The 20,486-nt window shown below is 36.6% G+C and overlaps 1 protein-coding gene and 1 long non-coding RNA gene across 2 annotated transcripts; both read left to right on the forward strand.

The window, feature by feature from the left end:
• Positions 1-3,071: 3,071 nt before the first annotated feature.
• Positions 3,072-13,399, forward strand: LOC147394277 (carboxypeptidase). The gene is made up of 2 exons (XM_086454354.1): positions 3,072-3,409; positions 13,037-13,399. The coding sequence occupies exons 1-2, from the start codon at positions 3,109-3,111 to the stop codon at positions 13,189-13,191; spliced, it is 456 nt and encodes a 151-aa protein (XP_086310480.1). The 5' UTR covers positions 3,072-3,108; the 3' UTR covers positions 13,192-13,399.
• Positions 13,400-14,585: 1,186 nt separating this feature from the next.
• On the forward strand, positions 14,586-16,739 carry LOC147394278 (uncharacterized). Its single transcript, XR_015181511.1, has 2 exons — positions 14,586-14,874; positions 16,229-16,739. It is a non-coding gene; the product is annotated as an uncharacterized LOC147394278 (long non-coding RNA).
• Positions 16,740-20,486: the final 3,747 nt, after the last annotated feature.

The raw sequence follows: 20,486 nt of genomic DNA on the forward strand, positions 1-20,486 counted from the left end.
GGGGGGTATACTTTGAACCCACCTTGAAGCTTCAATCCTCTTCTTCTTAGGTTCTTCCTCTTTAATTCTTTTTTAATGTCTTCTTAGGTCCTTAGTAAATGTGAGAAAGTACTTTTCTTTTTAGGAGATTGATGGGTGAGAAGAGATGATTAGATAATTCAAAAATTTTTATGAGATTTGGTAAATGGGAATTAGTAAAAGAGAATTGGTAAGATTTTTTTTGGGTGAAATTGGTAATCATTTTTGGGAAGAGGAGGGGGCTATTTATAGTGTTTGGAGAATACTTGGGGTATAATGGGATGAAGAATTGAGAGAATGGATAATGGCATGAGTTTTTAGGGTGGAGGATATGAAATTTGAGTTAAAGGGAGGGTAATTGTGTAATGAATGGAAATAAGTTGTATTTTGACCCAAATGATTTGGATCTTACCCAAATCCATTTGGGTAGAGTGTTTGGTGAGATGAGTAAGTGATGGTTGATAGAAAGAATGGGGGTATAAGGTGTTAGGTGTTTGATTGAGTGTTAGATTGATGGAAGAGGTAAGGTGTTTAGATTTGGGGGAATGGGTAGTGGAAAAGGTTGGTTGGTTGATTTTTGAGAAAATTGAGGGGATGATGACATGTAGCAAATGGGGGAGGTGATGAGATTGGTTGATTGGTGATGATGGTTGTTTGATTAGAAAAAGGTTATGGGTTAGTTTGGTGATGATGGTGGGAGGTATGGGTTGATGTGATTTTGTTGAAGTGTTTTAAGGGAAAGTGATGGGTTAAGGTGTAGGAGATATGGGTTGTGATGTGGGTGGTTGATGGTGTTAGAGAATGGTGATAGCTTAGGTTATGGTAGGGTATGGGTTGAGGTGATTTTGGAGAGAAGTGATAGGTTAGATGAATGGTTTAAAGAAAGGTGATGGGGGTAGGTGATTAGATGAGGGAGGCGAGTGGGGATGATGACATGTTTCATCTTTTGATGATAAATTGGTGATTGGTTTGATGTGGATGATGGTTTATGGGTTAGGGTTGTGGGTTGGATAATGAATTGGATATGGATAATGTTGTGGGTTTTGTTATGTTGGGCTTGGGTTTTGGAGATGGTTGTAGGTTGTTTTGGATTGGGTATGATTTGTTTGGATTGGATTTTTGAGGGTAGGTTCGTTTTAAGTATTAGGTGATATGGGATTAATTTTATGTTAGGGTGTAAGTGGGAAATTGATTTTTGGAGAATTAAGGGTTTATGGGCTTTAAACGGGTTTAGGGTATTTGTGGATTTGGAAGTGGGATGGTGAGGGTTGAAGAAGTGGTAGGCATCCAAAGTCTCACTTTTTTAATTTATTAATTTTTTTGAGATTTTTGAAATCATTATTTGATCAAAAATGCCACGTGTTGGCAAATCAGGCTTTCTAGGCCCGTTGGAGAATTTTATTAAAAATCGGATATTTTTGGGTACAAGAGTGGAATGGTGAAAGTTGGGAAGGTGTAGGTAATTCAAACCCCTTTGGTGGGTTCCCTAGACCATTGGGAGGTCTTAGGGGCCTCGATTTTGTCAAAATGTAATTTTTCAATGATTTGGGCTTTTGAGGCCCGTTGGCCAACTTTGTTGAAAAATCGATATTTTGAGTAGAGTGGGGTAAATGAAAGCTTATCGAGTCCTTTTGGTGGGTCCACTAAACCGCTAGGAGGTTTTGGGGCCTTGATTTGATCAAAATGTCAAATTTTTTGTTATGTGAGCCTTTGAGGCCTGTCGGCACTTTTTGTTGAAAAACTGTTGTTTTTGGGCCCTTTTCAAGTATGGGCCCGTTCAAATTGGGTTGTCTACACTTGCCATGTAAAATTAAGATTATAAATTATTATTTGTTTGGAGAAAACCATAATGAGCTACAAACGAATTTTCATTAACATCATTGCAAGAACAACGAACAGTTAAAAATGTAATTTTATTCATAAATAGAAAGTCTCATAATTGATTAAAGAGTATCTATGTCTAGATAAAGATAAATTTAGTAGAGAATCCTAAATTGTTTGTCTTTCCTTTTTAGGATTGACTTTTGTATCTATATAAGGAGAACTACTAGGTAAAAACAAGGGACTCTGAGAAGGAGGAAAAATGAAGATGAGGCTAGGTTTTGTAGAATAGTGGAAAGACTCTTCAAAGTTCAGGACCTAGTCCGATTCTGAGACGAACCCTGTGAATAAATCTTATTTTTTTGTCTTCTCTCCCTTATCCTTTTTTTTTTCTTTATTATTTTTCTATGTGGCTTTGATTGTTCATGTGCATCAAGAATAATAAAAGATTGATCGTTAAGGGTGAATCTCAAGGAATTGACAGTATCCGAGATTTTACCTCTACAATTCCTTTAATAGAAATTATGTTTTTATTATTATTATGCATAAATCCTAAATTTTGTAATGCATTTGCATTAGCACATGCCACGTAATAATACATATTAATGAAGGTTTTCAAAATGATAATACGACTCGTAAAAGCTAGATGAATAAAATCAGTCAACTCAGTTTCCAATGTGTTGGAAACGATTGGGCTCGTATAAAACCATCCTGAAACCCAAAAATATATAAATCTAAATCTAGCAAAACTAAGAGAGAACTGTTATTGGCAATCCAACTTGTACTTAGTGCACCCCAATTAAAAATAAAAAAAAAAAGTGAATAATTGAGAATAAGTAAAAGTTGGGTTGACAATAGAAGCTCTCTTATTTTTGCTAGATTTTTATATTTTTGGGTTTTAGGATGGGCTTTATATGAGCCTAATAAAAATTGTAAACAACTACTGAAATTGTTTAAATGAGTGTTAGAATGTTTTGTAATGTTGAGATTATAACTTGAGCCAAACTTTTATAATATCTTAATAGTGTGTTTTAATCTTTAATGTGGGAGGGAGAAATAGTTTAAAAAATTGGGCTGCAATAAGTAAAATTTGGGGTGCCAATAGCAGCTCACTTTAATTTGACAAACAATAAAATAAAATAGGTCAAACAAGTTTGACTCGTCATCCCCCGCTTCGACTCGCCCGAGATCGGGTTTTAAAACCATGTATCGAAAACTAAGGGCTGAAGCTGAACTGCATACGCTATTCCCACCAAACATCCCGAAAGCATGGCGACTGAAGTCCTGAGAAATTCAACACAGATTTCAGCTTCTCTCCTTTTAAATCTTCCCTCTTTGGTGAGTCAATTAGGTTCACCAAAAAAATTCTCGCAATTGAAGTACATTCTCCAAATTCATCCCTTCGGAAGAACAATTACGTCACTCAAGTTTTCAGCCAAAAATTCCTCAATTAAATGTGCAGGAAACCCTAACCAACAAACTCTAAGGACTTGCAAGAACTGCAAAACCCAATTCGATCCGTCTCTCAATCACCCCAGAGCTTGTCGTTTCCATACCTCTCATTTCGGTGGTAAGTCTCCTTCATTTCTTCTTATTAATATCTCAATTTTCAGTTATATTGTTATGTGAAGCATATTGGGAAATTTGAAGCTGTTTTTAACATCCCCTTTCGTTGAGATCACCTTTCAAGCTTAATTTTGTTATTTGTTTGTATTTTTTTTTTCCAAATTTCGGTGAACAATAATCTACATTTCATGTTTTCACACATCGATACCAAGATCCAAACCCTTTCATCCTGGTTTATATGAAATTTAAAATTTCTATGTTGTTAAGAAGAGTGAGAAGCTCCAATCCTGACCTAAGCAGGGGCAGAGCCATAATTTTTTCATAGCAGTGGCAAATTATAGGTTTTAGTAAGGTTGAAGAGCTTGAAGGTGATTAGTTTTGTGAAGAAAATTCAAGGGTTTTGGTTAGATATTGAAGAAAATGGCATTTATGTCATTTTTCCACTTAGTCTACGAGAGAAGATCCAAATCAAGGCAATATCATCAATTTTTAAAAAATAGGGGTCTATCAAAATTTAATCAATTTGATAGAGGGGTGTCTAAATCACCCAAAACAATTGAGAATGAGGGAAAGAAAAGGTCAAAGCGGGTATGTCAATAGTCTGAAAACACAAGTGGGGTGCCTCAAATATTTACCAAAACATAAGGGGAGGGGAGTTCAAAGTGGCAGCAGTTTGAAAATACGAGTACTTACCTCAAATATTCACCAAAACATAGTGGGGAGGGGGCAAAAAATTGAAGGGGTGAGGGTTGTGCGGGCAACTCATGTTATAACACAGGGGTTATCACATAATCATCAAAATTTAGGTGACTTTAACCTCACCCAAAAATAATGAGTGGGGGGCCACTGACCCCTTACCTAAGCATTCTCTTTTTCTCGTTTTTTTTCTTCTTCTCTATGCTACACTCCTAATGGGTTCAATAAGTTTTGGTACTTTGCTATGTGGGATTCAAATTTCTTTAAGTTGCTCATTTTTTTCTAAATAGTTCTCTTGTACTTATTTTTTGAGATTTTGGGGGTCTTTTTAAAGGGAAAGAGACTTGGAGGTGTATACACCCCATTTTGTACTTTCCTGACTTGCCAACTTGTTCTCCCCAAGACGACTAGTTTATAATAATGTGTGATGTTTCGCATAACTTTTGAAGTACTCCCAAAGCCAGTTACATGCATTTGAATCCATTTCTCATTTAGAAAATTCATGTACCTTCAAGATACATTTTGAAATTAAATTTTCAGGAAAATCTCAATTTTCAGTTAAAATGACCAAAGTAATTCTGAAAGGACATGGGCCCCCTCTAGTTGAGAAATGTCCCACAACCTCTCCTAGAGCCCTTCACTTAGAGCAATCCTCGAACTAAGACACATTCCAAACATTTTCATATATTCATGGGCCCTTTAGTAGTCTCCTCGATCATTTAGAACCCAAAACCAATGTTTAGCCTGAAAGACAGGGTCTTGAACAAACCTATTTTGAACACCCCTTCTTGCACTGGTAACTCTAGAGCTGTAGCCCTAATACCATGGTCTTCTTCTCCCTGACTTCCTTTTGGTACAAAACTCAATATCTTCAACTAAGGCATCCCCATGACAGGAGGAAAGGAATTGCAACACCTCAGTAGAAATTGATCCTAGGGATCATGAACAACATCACCTACCTCCCACTCCTAACCAAAGCACTCAAAGAAAGCACCGAGGGGGTCTCCAAACATTTGGCCAAAAGGGTCCATGAGAGGTGGAGGCTTCATCCAGGAAAATGCCAATATTAAAGAGGAACCCACCATAGAAGACCTTCGACCCCCTTGGGATCCTCCATCGACTCCAACCCTCCTTCAACCTAGCATAGCTTAACACTCCCAAGATTCCGTTAATGGGTCGATCTCCAAGAGCCCGCATTTGCTCCGCTATCTTCTTGAAAACTTGATGTGCCCAAAGGTGAAAATGAAGACCCAAAACCTTTACCCAACACCTTTCCTATCTCCAACTTGGTTCTAGATGATCCATTGTTGCAAGCAAGGGCCTGCAACGAATCGGCCAACCAGTTATCATCACCTTACCCTCCCTACTAATCAATTTTGAGGCACAGACATCCCTAGATAGCAACTAGCAACACATTGGAACCGTTGGCAAGAACATAGAGAACCCCCCACCTGTTTGTTGATGACCCTACTCAGAGCTACTTGAGGCGATTCCCACTCAACTTGGGGATATTCTGTCTCAAGAACCACTGCCCACCTCCATTGGCCAAATGACTCTACATTTAAATTCCCTTCTCTCTTGGATGAGTTCCCTTCAAAGATCTTATTTAGCTATAAATGCACATTTAAATTCTCTTCAAAAATCTTATTTAACTATAAATGCACATTTACATTCCTTTCAAAGATCTTTGTATGATGGTAGGGTAAAAGGGACCCACACATTCACAACACCCGATGAATTTGTGAAGTTTTTTGAAGCCAAGTGCATCCAAGGGTTTTGTGAGAATGTCGGCAAATTGACTCCTAGTTAGCACATTCCAACGAGATACTGTGCTCTTCAATGTGCTCTCTAATGAAGTGATGTCAGATGTCTATGTGTTTTATCCAAGTGTGCTGGGCTGCATTCTTTGAGATGTTGATGACACTTGTATTATCATAGAACAAACTCATAACATTAGGTGATCTACTTTTCTTGTGTGATTGATTCTTAGGAGACCTTTTTTCCTTGACTTTTTTCTCCTGCTCTATGGCTTTTAATCATACCAGACATGGTTTTTTTGGTTTTCTCATTTATTAGGGCAACTTGCTCAGATGAGTGGGAATCTTCTCCATTGCCTTCATCCTATCATCCACTTTTGGAGGAGTGGGAATCTTCTCCTTCTGGGACGTGGGAAACTTAACCTTCTTTTCAAGCGATCGTCCTTTGATGTAGGCTTTGTCCTTTGGGTCCAACCAAGAAAATTTACCTATAGGTACGAGGGTGGTAGTGATAGATGTTTAAAGGCTATGCATTCAAATTTCATGTGGCTCCTCTCTTCACAAAAGTGAGATACTAAGGTGCTGTTTGTTAAACTGAACAAATAAGTGCTGAATGATTATAATTGCTGAAACTGTATAAGCACTGAATTTAAGTGCTGAAATTGTTGTCTGTTTACCGATCTGAATTGTGCTGAACTGATTCAAATTAAGCGCTGTAATCACCTAAATCTGTTTGTCACTTAATGCTGAAAACTGGTAAATTGACTATATTACCCTTTTCAACAGTTGTATGTTTAAGGGAAAATTATTAATAAAATACAAAAATAAAAATTATTTATTAAAAAAATACTAAATTTAATAAATTGGGAACCTAGCCGAACAAATTCTCTCTCCTCCACATAATTTAAAAAGTAAATTTAAAATTTTTTTAATTCAAATTAAAAAATAATATTAATTCAAATTAAAGAGAATAATATTAAATAGAAATATTTCATTAAATATTAAATATTAAATATTCCAAAAAATAAAAAAGGAAAGAGTAAATTTCTCTCTCTTCTTTTATTTTTTTGAAATATTTAATATTTAATATTTAGTATTATTTAAATTTGTGGAGGAAAGAGAAAATTTAGGCTCTTTAAGGGTCGAAATTTTCTCTCTTTAATTTGAATTCATATTATTTTTTAAATTTAAATTAATATTATTTAATTTGAATTAATATTATTTTTTTAATTTGAATTAATATAATATTTTAATTTGAATTAATATTATTTAAATACATAGATGAGAGAGAAAATAGGAGAGAGATAATATTGGTGTGGGTTGCCTTATTAATTTGTGGGGTGCTTATATCATTATCCATATGACATAAGAGGTAATATCATTTCTAGTATAAGGGCATACTTGTCTGTGTTGAAAAAGACCGGTGCTTACCGCTTCAGCAAAAAAATTAAGTAATCCAACTTCACTTAATGGTTTTCACTTATTTTTCAGTAATAAGTGCTGAAAATGTAGAGTAAACAAACGTGCTGATTGCTGAAGCTGAATTGCATTCAGCATTAAGTGCTGAAATCAGCGTTAAACAAACACCCCCTAAGTTCTGAGAGTTATTTAACAATGAGGAAGACTCTCGTTTTATGAATATAGTGGGGATGGAGGTGTGTTTGTAGTATATCCATCATTCCAAGATCTCTTTTGTTCTCAAATGGTTTACTCATTCCTAGAAGTTTTTCCAAATTTTCATTTCCTTGGGCAAACTTGTATTCATACCTCATCTTATAGGATCTAAGTTGGTCAATTTCCAATCATAGGGCCTGATTATCATATTTAACTCTATCAAGCTCATCCTCTACAACTGATTTAATGGATCTGACTTGGTTAAGTTCAACAGTTTTCCTTAAGACTGTTTAATTTTCCATTCTTAAAATGATTTAACTATTTCAGATTTGTTGGCCAACTTTTCCTTCTCAAATTTGGATTCTTCAAGGCTTTCTCCAATTATTCTTAGCCTTAACACGACTCAAGGTTTTGATCAATTTGAGATTATTAGCATAAAGTTTGTTGTAGGCTTCTTGCAATTGATCATCTCCAATATTTTCTTCCTCCCCTTCCTCTCCTGAGGAAGGAGTGTCATCTTTAGATGTTGTCACGTCAGAATTACTTCTAACATCTCCTAAATTTGGAATGCTCACATTGGTGGAGGCCATTAGTATCTACAAGGAGTTGAGATCCTCCGAACTCGATGACTCATTAGTCTCAGACTCGTCTGAATCATCCCAGGTGGCAGCAGCCACCATTGCTCTACCCTTTGATTTGGATTTGATTTTAGTTTAGTAAGGCATTCAAATGCATATAGTATCATTGGGTCAAATCAAGGGACTTTTGTAAGCGGAAGTCAGATTTTGGATGGGGTCCTTGTAGTGGATGGATGTTTAGATTTGAGGTTGAAATCCCACGAGCCGGGTTAGTGTGTAAGATAGACTTGGAGAAAGCATATGATCATGTTAATTGGAGTTGCTTGAGATATTTGTTGGGTCGGATGGGATTTGGTTATAAGTGGATCTATTGGGTGATGAAATGCATTTCTTCTACTTCCTTATCGATTCTCATTAATGGTTCAAGGGTTCTTTCAGATTTCTAGATGGTTGCGGCAAGGTGTCCCGCTATCTCCCTTCTTGTTCTTAGTGGTGGCTGAGGCTTTGAGAAGGATGATTGGAAATGTCACGACGAATGGTCACTTGGGAGGCTTTTGTCCTAGTGTTGGGGGACCATTGGTTACCCAATTACAGTCCACGGATGACACTATTGGTTTTCTTAGTTGAAGATTTAAATCTGGTTAGATTCCTTGGTGGATTATTGTGTTGCTTTGAAGTTGTTTCCGGTTTGCCCATGAATTTAAGTAAAAGCAAGTTATTTCCATTGGTCATGTGCTGGAAGTGAAGGTGTCAGTCTACATTGGGTTGTCATGTGGGGTCTCTTCCTACTTCTTATCTGGGCTTACCTTTAGGTGCACTTTACAAGAGCAAAAGCATTTGGGAGCCAGTGATAGAGAAGATTTCGAGAAGATTAAGTTCGCAGCGAGCTAATTATCTTTCTAAAGGTGGTAAGCTTACATTGATCAAGATTTTTTTGTGCAACATACCAGTCTATTATCTTTCTTTGTTCTCGATCCCTAAGAGCGTGGAGTTGAAATTGGATAAATTATTTAGAAACTTTCTTTGGCATGACATGGAAAAACCTAACTACATTTAGTTAGTTGGAAAAATGTGTGCACTTTAAAGAGTTTGGGGGGTCTTGGTTTCAGGAATTTGAGGAACTTGAATGGGGCATTATTAGGGAAGTGGTTATGGAGGTTTCGGTGGAACATGAAGGTTTATGATGGAGAGTGATAGCCGCTAAATTTGGGGATGACATTTTCGGGTGGGAAAGTGGTGAAGCTAAAAAATTCTTACTAGTGCGGAGTGTGGAATGGCATTCTAAAGATTCGTCTTCAATTTAGGAAAAAGTGTTACTTTCAAGGTTGGAAGGGGGAGCAAAGTAAGATTTTGGGAAGATTCGAAGAGAGCAGTAGGTTTTTTAAAGGATAGATTTCCCTTGTTGTAGACAATATTAAGAAAAAAGAACCTTCCTGTTACAAGTTTTCGTGTGTTAGAAGAAGGTATTGAAGGGTGGGATTTAGGTTTAAGGAGGGCGTTGAAGGTTTGGGAGTTACCAGAGATCACAAAATTGATGGCTATTCTTGATTTAGTATCGGGGGGTCGAGTAGAGAAGATGTGAGAGTTTGGGCTCTCAATAGTAAAGGTTTGTTCTTGGTAAGGGAGTTTTGTAATGATTTAGTTATGGGTTGAGATCCTAATTTTCCATTGGTTGCCGTGTGGAATCCAAAGATGCTTTCGAAGATTATTTTCTTTGTTTGGACAGTTGTGAAGGAAAGGGATCTAACGATTGATCAATTGAGGAGAAGGGGTTTTTACGGTTCGAGCATTTGTTGTATGTGTCTGGCAAACAAAGAAAAAGCTAATCACTTGCTTTTACATTGCGAGGTGGCTAGGGGTTTATGGACCCACTACTTTTTGTTGTTCGGGATAGGTTCTTGTCTACTGAGATCGATTAGAGAAGTCTTTAGTGAATGGCCCTAGTTGGGGATGAGCTTCTGTAATTCAAAAAGGTTGATTTGAAGTTTAACTCCTTTTGCAATTTTGTTGAGCATTTGGAAAGAAAGAAATGCTTGTGTATTTGAAGTGAGGACTCAATCAATCCCAGAGTTAGTTTTATCGATTCTAGGGTCACTCTTTTTCTGGTAAGATCTTCAAAGAGTTCAAAGGGGCGTTTCTTGAGGACTTCGTAGTTTGTTGATATAGTATCTGTAACATTTCAGAGTAGTTGCAAGGTCTTTTCTTTTCTTGGGTTGGTCATCTCGACCTTCCCTTTAGTATTTTTCTTTCTAATATCTATAAAATAAAAATAAAAATAAAAATGCATAGTGAACAAAACTATAACATTGAGTATCTTTGGGCTTTCTTGTAGATTTTCCTTTGACAAGGTCGTTGTCCTTATATTTACCCTTTTTGTTATACTCTCTATCCCTTTTTTCTTAATTTTTTTATTTTTTGAACTTCTTAGTCAATAAGGCCATGTCTTGTCCTACATCAATATCATCCTCAGACGCTCCATTGATTTTTCTATTTTGGCTTGGAAGTCTTAGGACAATGTTTTTTCGTTTGGAGGGAGGATTTTTAAAGTATAGTTTATATGTTGCAAATATTACTAAATTTTGTGTAGAAGCCTGTAAATATTTCATGTTCTTCCATTTTAATATTCTCAAATTGTGTTGTTAGAAGTTGAGAGTTTGGATCTTTTGCTGTGGTGGTACGTTCATAGGTGGTCTCCAAGATGCTCTAGGCTTCTTTGGCTGAAGAGCATGTGCATATCCTCCCAAACTCATTTTGAAACAAAGCATAGTGAACGACATTGGGGGCTTTCATATTATCAACAACTCTAGCTCTTTCCACCTCAGTCCAGCTAGGTCTTTCCTTAGGCACTGTGATGGTGACTGTGTCTCTCGATTTGTTTGGTGGGAACTCCCCAGACCTCCTCGATGATCTTGCCAGCAATTGGGCTGAGAGAGTCTAAGAAAATCCCCATCCTAGCCTTCCGATAGTAGTAGTTTGTACCTTACCATTAAAGAAAGGGGTAGACATAGGGCTAAGATTTACTCTAGATTGTTGAACCCTTAAAAGTAACACACTCACTCCATATTACACTTTCGTTTTATACTTAGGTTCAAAACCTTAACTTGGGATTCAGTCCCCACAAAACCTAGGCTTTGGACTTGGGAGACCTAAAACCCAAAACACTTCTTGAATGATCATCTTCCTTTCTAAGATACCTTGAACAAGATGGTTTTAAAAGAAAAACAAAAATGAAGACTTTTGCCTCTTAAGGAGAATGATCTTCTTATAAGCTTGAGGAGGTTTGAATCTTCAAGACTTTGCTTCATCTTCCACTTCCATCTTTGGCTTCAAAGCTCCATGAGATGCTCCTTGTTAGCTTGGTGTGTTTGTGCCAAAAGAAGGGAATGGTGAGTGAATGTTGGGATCAAACCTAGGATCTAGGGTTTACCCATCTCGGCCTCTTGGTTTTCATCTTTTTAAATGAAACTTTGTGCTCATAAAAAAAAAAGAAAAAAGGGTTCCTAGGGTTAGAGAGGGCTAGAGAGTGAATGCGCAAGTGGGGGCCTCTAGGGCTCTCTATGTGATCAACCAAAAAAGCTAAGGAAGCCATGAATCTGTTTATAAATTTGTTTCAAGCAGGCCATCTTTGGTTTTACCCGAAGATTGGCTTTGGCTAGCTGAGGGATCCAATGGTTAGCTTCGGTTAACAAAGTAAGTCTTCAGTTAGCCGAAGGTAACTGAAGCTTCAGAAATTAGTTTTACACTATCTTTGGAAAATCAACCAAAGGTTGCTCCAAAGAGCCTTCTTTGGCTAGCTGAAGGTACCCGAATTGGTCACCAAAAAGAGCAGATTTTTCTCTTCAAAGGGGCACTTCACCTAAGGGTTTTCCATCAAGGGAAATGGTTGCAAAGCCTCTAACAAGTGTGTGCAAACAAGGGGGGTTGAAGGCTGAGGCTCTGACTTGATCCGACTTAGGAAGCATGGACACAGAGGTAATGACTCAACCAAATATCACAAAATTGAGAACCACAAATGCGGGGACTAACAGACATCTATTTTTCCCTCAATTTTATTTCAAGATCCATGTGGGGGTTATTGTTAAACCAGTTACCTTCTAAGTACACTTTAAATATTCTCTCATTTGTGGCAAATTTTCCCTTTACAAAGGGTTTTATTGGGGAAAAATGATTCTTGTCATCTTCCCATATACATATTTTGTAGATCACAGAAAAGAAACGAAACGAACCTAAATAGGTTAGCTACTTGTGTAATTTTTTTCCCCAACAAGTTCTCTTGGTGAGTAATTTTGTTCTACTTTCTCCAATTTCTTGCTCCTTTGTAGTACAAGTTTGACATTATCTTTTGCAGAGCTTACTTTATATTATTCTCTGGTTTCCACATCTGTACTTGAATATTGATTTGATTATTACAGTTTTACTTGGATGTAATCTTAAGTAAGATTAATTATGATTTATGTGCATCTTAGACAATTGTGTTCCTGTAAGGTGCCAGCTCACTATGTTGGTAAGGATTGTGTGTGTAGATACTACAAATCTGAGTCCAAAAACCTGCCTTCATCCAGTAACTATTGACCACTAACCCATTCTTTCCCACGCCCCCACCCCCCAACCCAACACCCCAGCCCCCACAACAAAAAAAAATCTGGTTTATAGCACCACGTTGTGTACATCTGTAACATACTTTTAGATATATCGATTGAGATGCTGGTGGTACTTATACTGAATTATTAGTAGCAATTATCATTAGTTTTTATTGGCATCCTCCGAGTCTTACTCGGAGATTATGGTATTCAATACACCGGAAACTATATATGTGGTGCTTGTTTTCAAGCCAACATAACAAGAACCCATATATCAAGATAATAGTTTTGACTAACTGGGAAATTAGTAATTGAGCATATTGTTTTCTGTTGCTTTTCTTTGTCTTTTGGTCTATACTTGAAAATAAGTCATATTTAGCTTTTAATCATCATGCTTCTTATACAGGAGAAACAAAGAGAAAGTTTGAGAGCGTGTTCAGTGGAGGGACCATGAGCACCCCCGATTCTGGTCAAGTTTTCCAATATTGGCATTGCTGTGGTTCGGAAGACCCCTTTGACCCTGGCTGCACTGCCTCTCCTCACTCTTCCTATGATGATTAATACAACCAATAAGTCGACAGCAACTACTTGGGAGCATTCATTGGCACCACCTAATAATGAATTGTTGGCTGGTGTATACAGTACATGTTTTATCTTTTTTTCTTGTAAAGCACATTATTTTCTGATTACTGTAAAAGTGTTGCAATTTTCTTATGAATAATTTCTAGGGGTTTCACTTCATTTAATTTACGGGACTTCAATTTGATCACCAGCACTCCTTTGGCATTCAAAATTTTACAACAGGTGAGGGGACAGAAAAGGACGCTTTGAGTTCCTTGGCGCAGGGCAAGTTCTGAAACTGAGGGCCTTTCAGCTATAGTAACCAAGTCTGGATTTGGCAATTATTTGGTGGGGTCAATTTTGTTTAATTCGAAAAAATCCTGGAAAGTTTTGAAAATTTGTCAGAATCTGTACAAATGATGTTATTGGGTTTCTTCCCGGAAATCCGTTAACAACAATCTCCCAGAAAATCCAATCTTGTTATCGATGGCGAAGATGGTATGGGGAGGTGGTGATCAAGTCAGGAAGAAAAGTTGCAGGGATCATTTTAGTGTGCAAGTTTGAGAGGATTTGATCTCCTATGATAAAAGATCTTTTTTTATCTTTTTATACAGGTGGGAACAATTATTGAGGGTAGGGAGGGAAAATATTGTTGGAATGGAAGGGAAGTAGACAGGGTTTTTTGTTTATTTATATAGAGGTGGGAACAATTATTGAGAGGGGGTGTGGGTGTGGGTGTGGGTGTGTGGGGGTGGGGGTGGGGGTGGAGGGGAGGGGGAGATAGGGGTGGGTTACATACTAACATAGGAAAATCCGTGGTAAGATCTCTACTGTGAGGAGATTATCCTCACAAAAAATCAGCAGTATCTAAAACTTTTTAAGTCCATCAAAAGTGGTTCAGAATTGTGAGCTGTTCGGCGTCAGTCATATTATCAGATGTTTCACCCTACAAAAGACAACCATCCGATTGGGTATCTAATGGATGAAATTATCTAAAAAGCTAAAACACGTGCTCACTTACATCATTTAGAAAAGGGAAATGTTCAGCAACAAACATTTTGGCAAAACATTTTTGAAAATATGGGTTACAGGTTTTGGAATGGGCTGATTTTTGGTGAGGATGATCTCTACAGGGAATAGATCATCATCACCAAAAATCAGCCCATTCCAAAACTTCTAACCTATCAAAAATGGTTTACAAAAAATGGACGGTTCACAATTTTTCAACCTGTTAACATGGGGCTAGAAGTTTTGGAATGGGCTGATTTTTTATGAGGATGATCTCCTCACCGTAGAGATCATCCTCACCAAAAATCAGCCCATTCCAAAACCTCTAACCCATATTTTGAAAAATGTTTTGCCAAAATGTTTGTTGCTGAAAGGGACCCTTTAGAAAATTGCTGCAATCTCTCTGCTTGTTTATCAACAATTGGAACGACCTTCTTATGTTTTAACAAAATCCGAGAGAGTTTTCTCTCAAACCTCTTCTTATACATGCCTATAACTGCAACCCTCCAAGTCATGAAGACTCTCCCTCTAACTGCAACTTTCCGTTCTCTCTCATTCTCCCTCTCCTTCCTCTCTCACATGTTCAACCCTAATCACCCCTTTAGGGCCTCACGGCTAAACCCTAATCACCCAAATCCAATCGAAGAAGTAGTACTACAGCTATAGGAAATCTTGGTAAATCTCTCTCTTGTTCTTGAGATAGTTCAAATCCTAATTTTTCAAATTTATGTAACATGAGGAAAATAATAAAATAGATTTAGGATCAAAACTAACTCTTCAAATAAATCCAATTTTTTTGCCTTTTTTATCTTAATTTTTATTTATCTTGTATGTAGATTAACCTCAAGTTTCAGGATTTTTTTTTTTTTTTTCTTCAGATTGTTAAGAGTTCTAATTGGTGAAGGTGGATTCTAAAGATAACAGTGAGCTATCCTAGTAGATGAAACAAAAATTCTAATAAGGTGCCTTGGGACAATATACAGTAAAAAAAAAAAAAACTTAAGAAAATAAATTGCAAAGAAAAAATTCTGTAAATTACGTGATGTTGCTACCCTTGATACTGTAAACATAGAAATTGACTTTTTCGAAATCAACGTTATCTTGTACTTTGTAGAAGAAAAGAAGGTACCCAAGAGCATTACAACTTTCCTTGAAGTTAATCACTAGAATTAAACCATAAGATGAAAAAAATAATAATAACAAAGTAACATTTTGAATCCTCATAGAGTTGTGGCTAATTCTGTTAGAAACTTTCAGATTCTTCAAAGACTATTGTCACAAGTTCACTGACAAAGTTTGGCTCGCTGTGAATTTTTATTCTTCTTGAATTTTTTTAATATCTTTAAGAAATTCAAATATTTTGCTCTAAGAATGATTGTAATTTGCTTTTAATCTTAACTTATTACTATCTTTATTTTGATTTAAATATCATGGTAGTGTTTGGATTCATGGGTTTACCCGTCCTGCCTTTAGTGGGTTTGTGTTTATTTTCAAATTTCTGATTTGTATCCTTCTTGTATTTTGTATTTTTTTTAATTTCTTTAAGAAATTCAAATATCTTACATCTCGCTCTAAGAATGATTGTAATTTGCTTATATTCTGAACTTATTGTTTTCTTTTTGAGTTCTGAGTTGTTATTTTGATTTAAATATCTTGGTATTGTTTCAGTTCATGAATTTAGTTGTCTTGGCTATAGTTGGTTTGTGTTTCTTTTCAAATTTCTGATTGATGCGAAGAGGTGGTTTTTTTTTATCCTTACACTAGTTGAGGGGTTGCAAAGGGGTTTTATGTTTTACCAGCATACATCCAACTCAACAGTGACGTTATTAGTGAATATCCACTCAAAGAAATGATTAAATTCCATAAAGCTCGTGGAGGTGAAACTTCCATAATGCTAACCAAAGTAATTTTGGATGTACTTCATCTTATTATCTGATTATCCTATCAATGTTTCTTGGAGAGGAAATGATGTTTCATTAGTTATGAAACATAGAGATAAAGTAGGTGACTGAAATTTCATTTTGAATAGGTGGACGAGCCACCGAATTATGGTGTGGTAGTTATGAGTGGATGCAAGGTCATGCTTGCATATCAGGCATCATCATCGGGCGACACTCCGCTGTTGGACAATGGGTTCATGTTGAGAACATGACCATTCTCGGACAACATGTGCACGTGTGTGATGAGATCTTCAACAATGGGATTGTTGTCCTATCGCACTTTGGAGATCAAGTCAAGCATTGTGAAGCCGGAGATTGTCATTTGAGGGTCGATCAAGAAACTTATATGAGTTCCTCAGTTTGTTAAGATGTCCAGAATAATGTGTTCATATCTAAAGAGCTTTTTTTCTGTCTCCTAATTTGTTTTTTCTTTCATCTTATGCTCCTTGGTCTGAAATGTAAAACTAGCAAGTTCCAGTGGATTGACGGATATGGTGATGGTTCAGTGTGTTTTATTAGGATACATTTGTGTATTTGTGTGTGATGTAATTTTTGATGTATATTTATAAATTATCACTTAATGTGGTTCCTTTGTGATTCTATCATTTACTTGAAGGAAAAATTATCAAAAGAAAATGAATTCCACCTTTTGATTGCACCTAGGAAATTATCAAAAGCAATTGCTTCTTCAGCTTTAGTGCTATTTCAACTTTCAACACTTACCTCTAATGGTATGGACTGATCCAATCACCAATTATCTTTTATAATTTAATGCTCCAAAGCTGGTTTCATATGGTATCAATCAAACACACAAAGAAAGAAAAAAAAAAGGCAAATCACCACAGTTTTCTCTTTGATGAGGCTAACCATATGGATGATCAAAATTCAGGTGAAGATATTTGCCACACGTTTTTTAATAGCTGCTAACAAAGCCAAAGAACAACATGGTGGGGTCGTTCCCAAGATAAGAACCTGAGAGGTAGCCACCAAGGGAAGACAAAAAGTAGTGTGTCCCCATCAAGTTTGTCACAATGTTTGCTGATTTTGATAGAGTTAGTCCCCATAATTTCAAATCCTTGAAGCCCTGAAACAAAAAAATACCCACCACCACAACAACAAAATCCAAAAAATTAAAAAAGAAAAAAAGGGGTGGGGGCGAGATAATAATACTCCAAAACACTATGACATGGTTTCATATGGTATCAATCAAACACAGAGAGAAAAAAAAGGTAATAACCACAGTTTTCTTTTCTAATGAGGCTAATCAATCAAATATAAGAATACTCATAATGATCAAGAAATGCTCACAACCCTTGAAATCCCACATTTCCTCTCTTTCCAAAATACCCAAAGGCAATTATACAATGAACATAGTAGTTCTGTGTACATATGCACAGCACATTGTTCTTGAAAAAGAAGAGGCTCTTCTCAAAGAAACTTGATAACTAAAAGATGAAATTATACAAAATAAATCCAAAAAAAAAAAAAAAAAAATCCCTACATCACTTGGTTTTCTTCAGGGAATTGTTGACAATATTTCCATAAATGTCTCTCAGCTTCATCCATTGTTCTATATGCTTTATGACACGCACCCTTGTATCCATCTATATATCTATAGCATTCTTCCTAGAGTTCCTAAAAATATGAAAGAAAAGATGGCAAACAAATCAACTAAGCTTCCTTTGAATGTGTAAACAGATCTTCCTACATTGGCATCATACAAATATTCAATCTATTTGTCATTTTTTCTTTAATAATATTACTCATGAACACATGAACAATGGAGGGGCACATGATAAGAATATTGATATTGAATTCCCACTATTAGAGATTTTATTATTCTTGTATGGGAATTCAGTTTCATTATAATTTTAATAATCTCACTAATCAAAGTTTCATTCCTCAATTTTAACATATATAATTCTTAATGGTTGCTTTCCTAATTTAGTTGCTCGTATAGGTAGGTATATTATTTATGAATTAAGTACCACTAAGTGGGTGGTATAGAAGAAGATAAAGAAGGGTACTTAGCCTGAACTTTTATCTTTTACTTTCTTGTTTGTATTGGGTAAGTTGTTTAGCATATTCAAGTAAGGCTACTTGATTCTAGCTTTCCTATGCTATGGGTTAGTTAGATTAAGAAAGGATTCCAAACTCCCCTATGGAGGATGAAGAGTTTTTGAACAATAATGAAACTCTTGGTATGTTCAATACCCATCGGATTTATCAATCGACTTCTCTCAGCAAGCTACCATATTCCTCAACCAATTCAAACTTTACAAGTACTACAGAACATTAAAATTCTTGAAAAAACACTTATTCTAACTTACAAATACTTTCAAGGATATATATAATATGATAATTAGATGGACTAAAAACATGATTTAAAATATGTCTCTATTCAATTTAATTTCAATTAAATATATTAGTGATTAATGAAAACAAAAAAAGTGATAGTTTTGATGACTGTTCTCAAAGCCTACCCTAAAAAATGCTTGAAAACAATGGCTTAGAAATCAACAATTACACTAATGTCTTCATTGTTCACCCCCCTCTTAAAAACAATGAGGGGGTGGGGGGTAAGCCAAACATTCCTTAAAATATATACAAATACATGACTTGCTTTCAAATAATAAAAAAACACAATTGTTAATAAACATAAATGTAGAGGAAAATAACCGCAGAGTCATCTAGACTATACATGTGTCCAAGCCAGTTAATTGGTACCATGCGCAAATCAGCATACGGAGTGCTACCTAGCAGAAGGGCAAGCCAAGGTAGAGAGTGCTTGGACTAGCTAGAAGGGTAGCACAACACCGAACATGACCTGGTCTGTTAAGCAGGGCAAACCCGGTCAAAGAATATCCGTAATCTTATTGAGCATATGTCAAGCTTAAAGATAACATATCCAATCTCAAAGATCCCCATTCCATTTAGGATCCTAGGAATAAGGGGATTTTCCAGGATCACCTCCCGTGAGAAGGAAAAATCCTGATTCTGGGGAAGGATATAAATAGCACAATATGCACAAACTTAGGGATCTTTTGGCCAATTGGGAGTCTAACCAATATTATTCATTATTCCTTTGTTACTCTAACTTAAGCGTTGGAGAGTTTTTGGTAGGTATCACACCAGTGTCAACTAGGAGGTGAAAGGAGAGACTTTAGACCTGTGAGGCAGAGTCTATCAACTCCATTCACCGGAACCTGAGCCCACAAATCTGATGTCGTTTGTGGGAAGAAAAACGAGAAACAACATTGATGAGGCTAAAGAATTATCATTAAGAGCTACAGAATTACTTCAATAAAAGAGTCTGTCACAAGCAGTTTAAAGAAGGAGATTTAGTCCTGCGTAGAGTATTCTAGGATACAAAAGAGAGGAATAGTAGAAAACTAGGTCCAAATTGAGGAGGGCCATATAGAGTGGCAAAAGTAGGTTAGAAGGGAATGTACTACTTAGTGACAATGACTGGTTAAGAGCTGCCTAGACTGTGGAATATTTATAATCTCAAAAGATACTATTAATAAAATAAAGCTCATTTGGTTGTTGATGGCCTATGTGCGGAGATAGCTAAATTAGGCCCCAATTGGGTCTAGGTCTACGTAGTTCTACTCTACTTTAATTGGCAAGGTATGGGGTTGGTCGGGGCCTTACTCTGTCAAGAGTAATATAGCATTAAAGATAGACCCCACCTAACTTCAAGCCTACGTGGGTCTTCTCTGCCGTAATTGGCGAGATAAGATGCTGGTTGGGGCCATATTCTAACATGAGTAATATAGCACTAAAGATGGACCCCACTTAGGTTTGGGCCAACGTGGGTCTTCTCAGACGTAATTAGCAGGATAAGAAGCTGGTCGGGACTTTGCTCTGTCACGAGTACAATAACACTGAAGATGGACCCCACCTGGGTCTAGGCTTACGTGGGTCTTCTCTACAGTAATTGGTAGGGTAAGAAATTGGTTGGGGGCCCTACTTTGCCACGAGTACAATAGCACTGAGATGGACCCCACTTGGGTTCGAGTCTACGTGGTTTTGTTTTGCCTTAATTGGTAACGTATTGAGTCGGTCGGGGCCTTGCTCTATCACAAGTAACATAACACAAAATTGGACTCTTTCAACAGTCAAGTCATCGCAACTCTCCTTTTCCTTAATTAGTAGAGTGAAGAGTTGGATAGCCACGCTCTGTCTAGAATGACAAAGCACAGAGTTAGGCTCTTTTGAGAGTCAGGTCCTCGCAACCCTCCTCTTCCTTAATTGGTAGAATGAAAAATTAGACGGCCACACTCAGCCTTAAGCAATAAATCATAGAGATGGACAAATTGAAGAGACAGATCTTCATAGCTTTCC

This window comes from Akebia trifoliata, chromosome 9 (assembly GCF_017979445.1).
Source record: "Akebia trifoliata isolate Shusen 1 chromosome 9, ASM1797944v1, whole genome shotgun sequence".
NCBI classification, from domain to species: domain Eukaryota; kingdom Viridiplantae; phylum Streptophyta; class Magnoliopsida; order Ranunculales; family Lardizabalaceae; genus Akebia; species Akebia trifoliata.

Coding starts and splice junctions, on each gene's coding strand:
- LOC147394277 (XM_086454354.1), top strand. CDS start 3,109: ATGGCGACTGAAGTCCTGAGAAATTCAACACAGATTTCAGCTTCTCTC. Junction 3,410..13,036: donor CCATACCTCTCATTTCGGTG/GTAAGTCTCCTT, acceptor CTTCTTATACAG/GAGAAACAAAGAGAAAGTTT.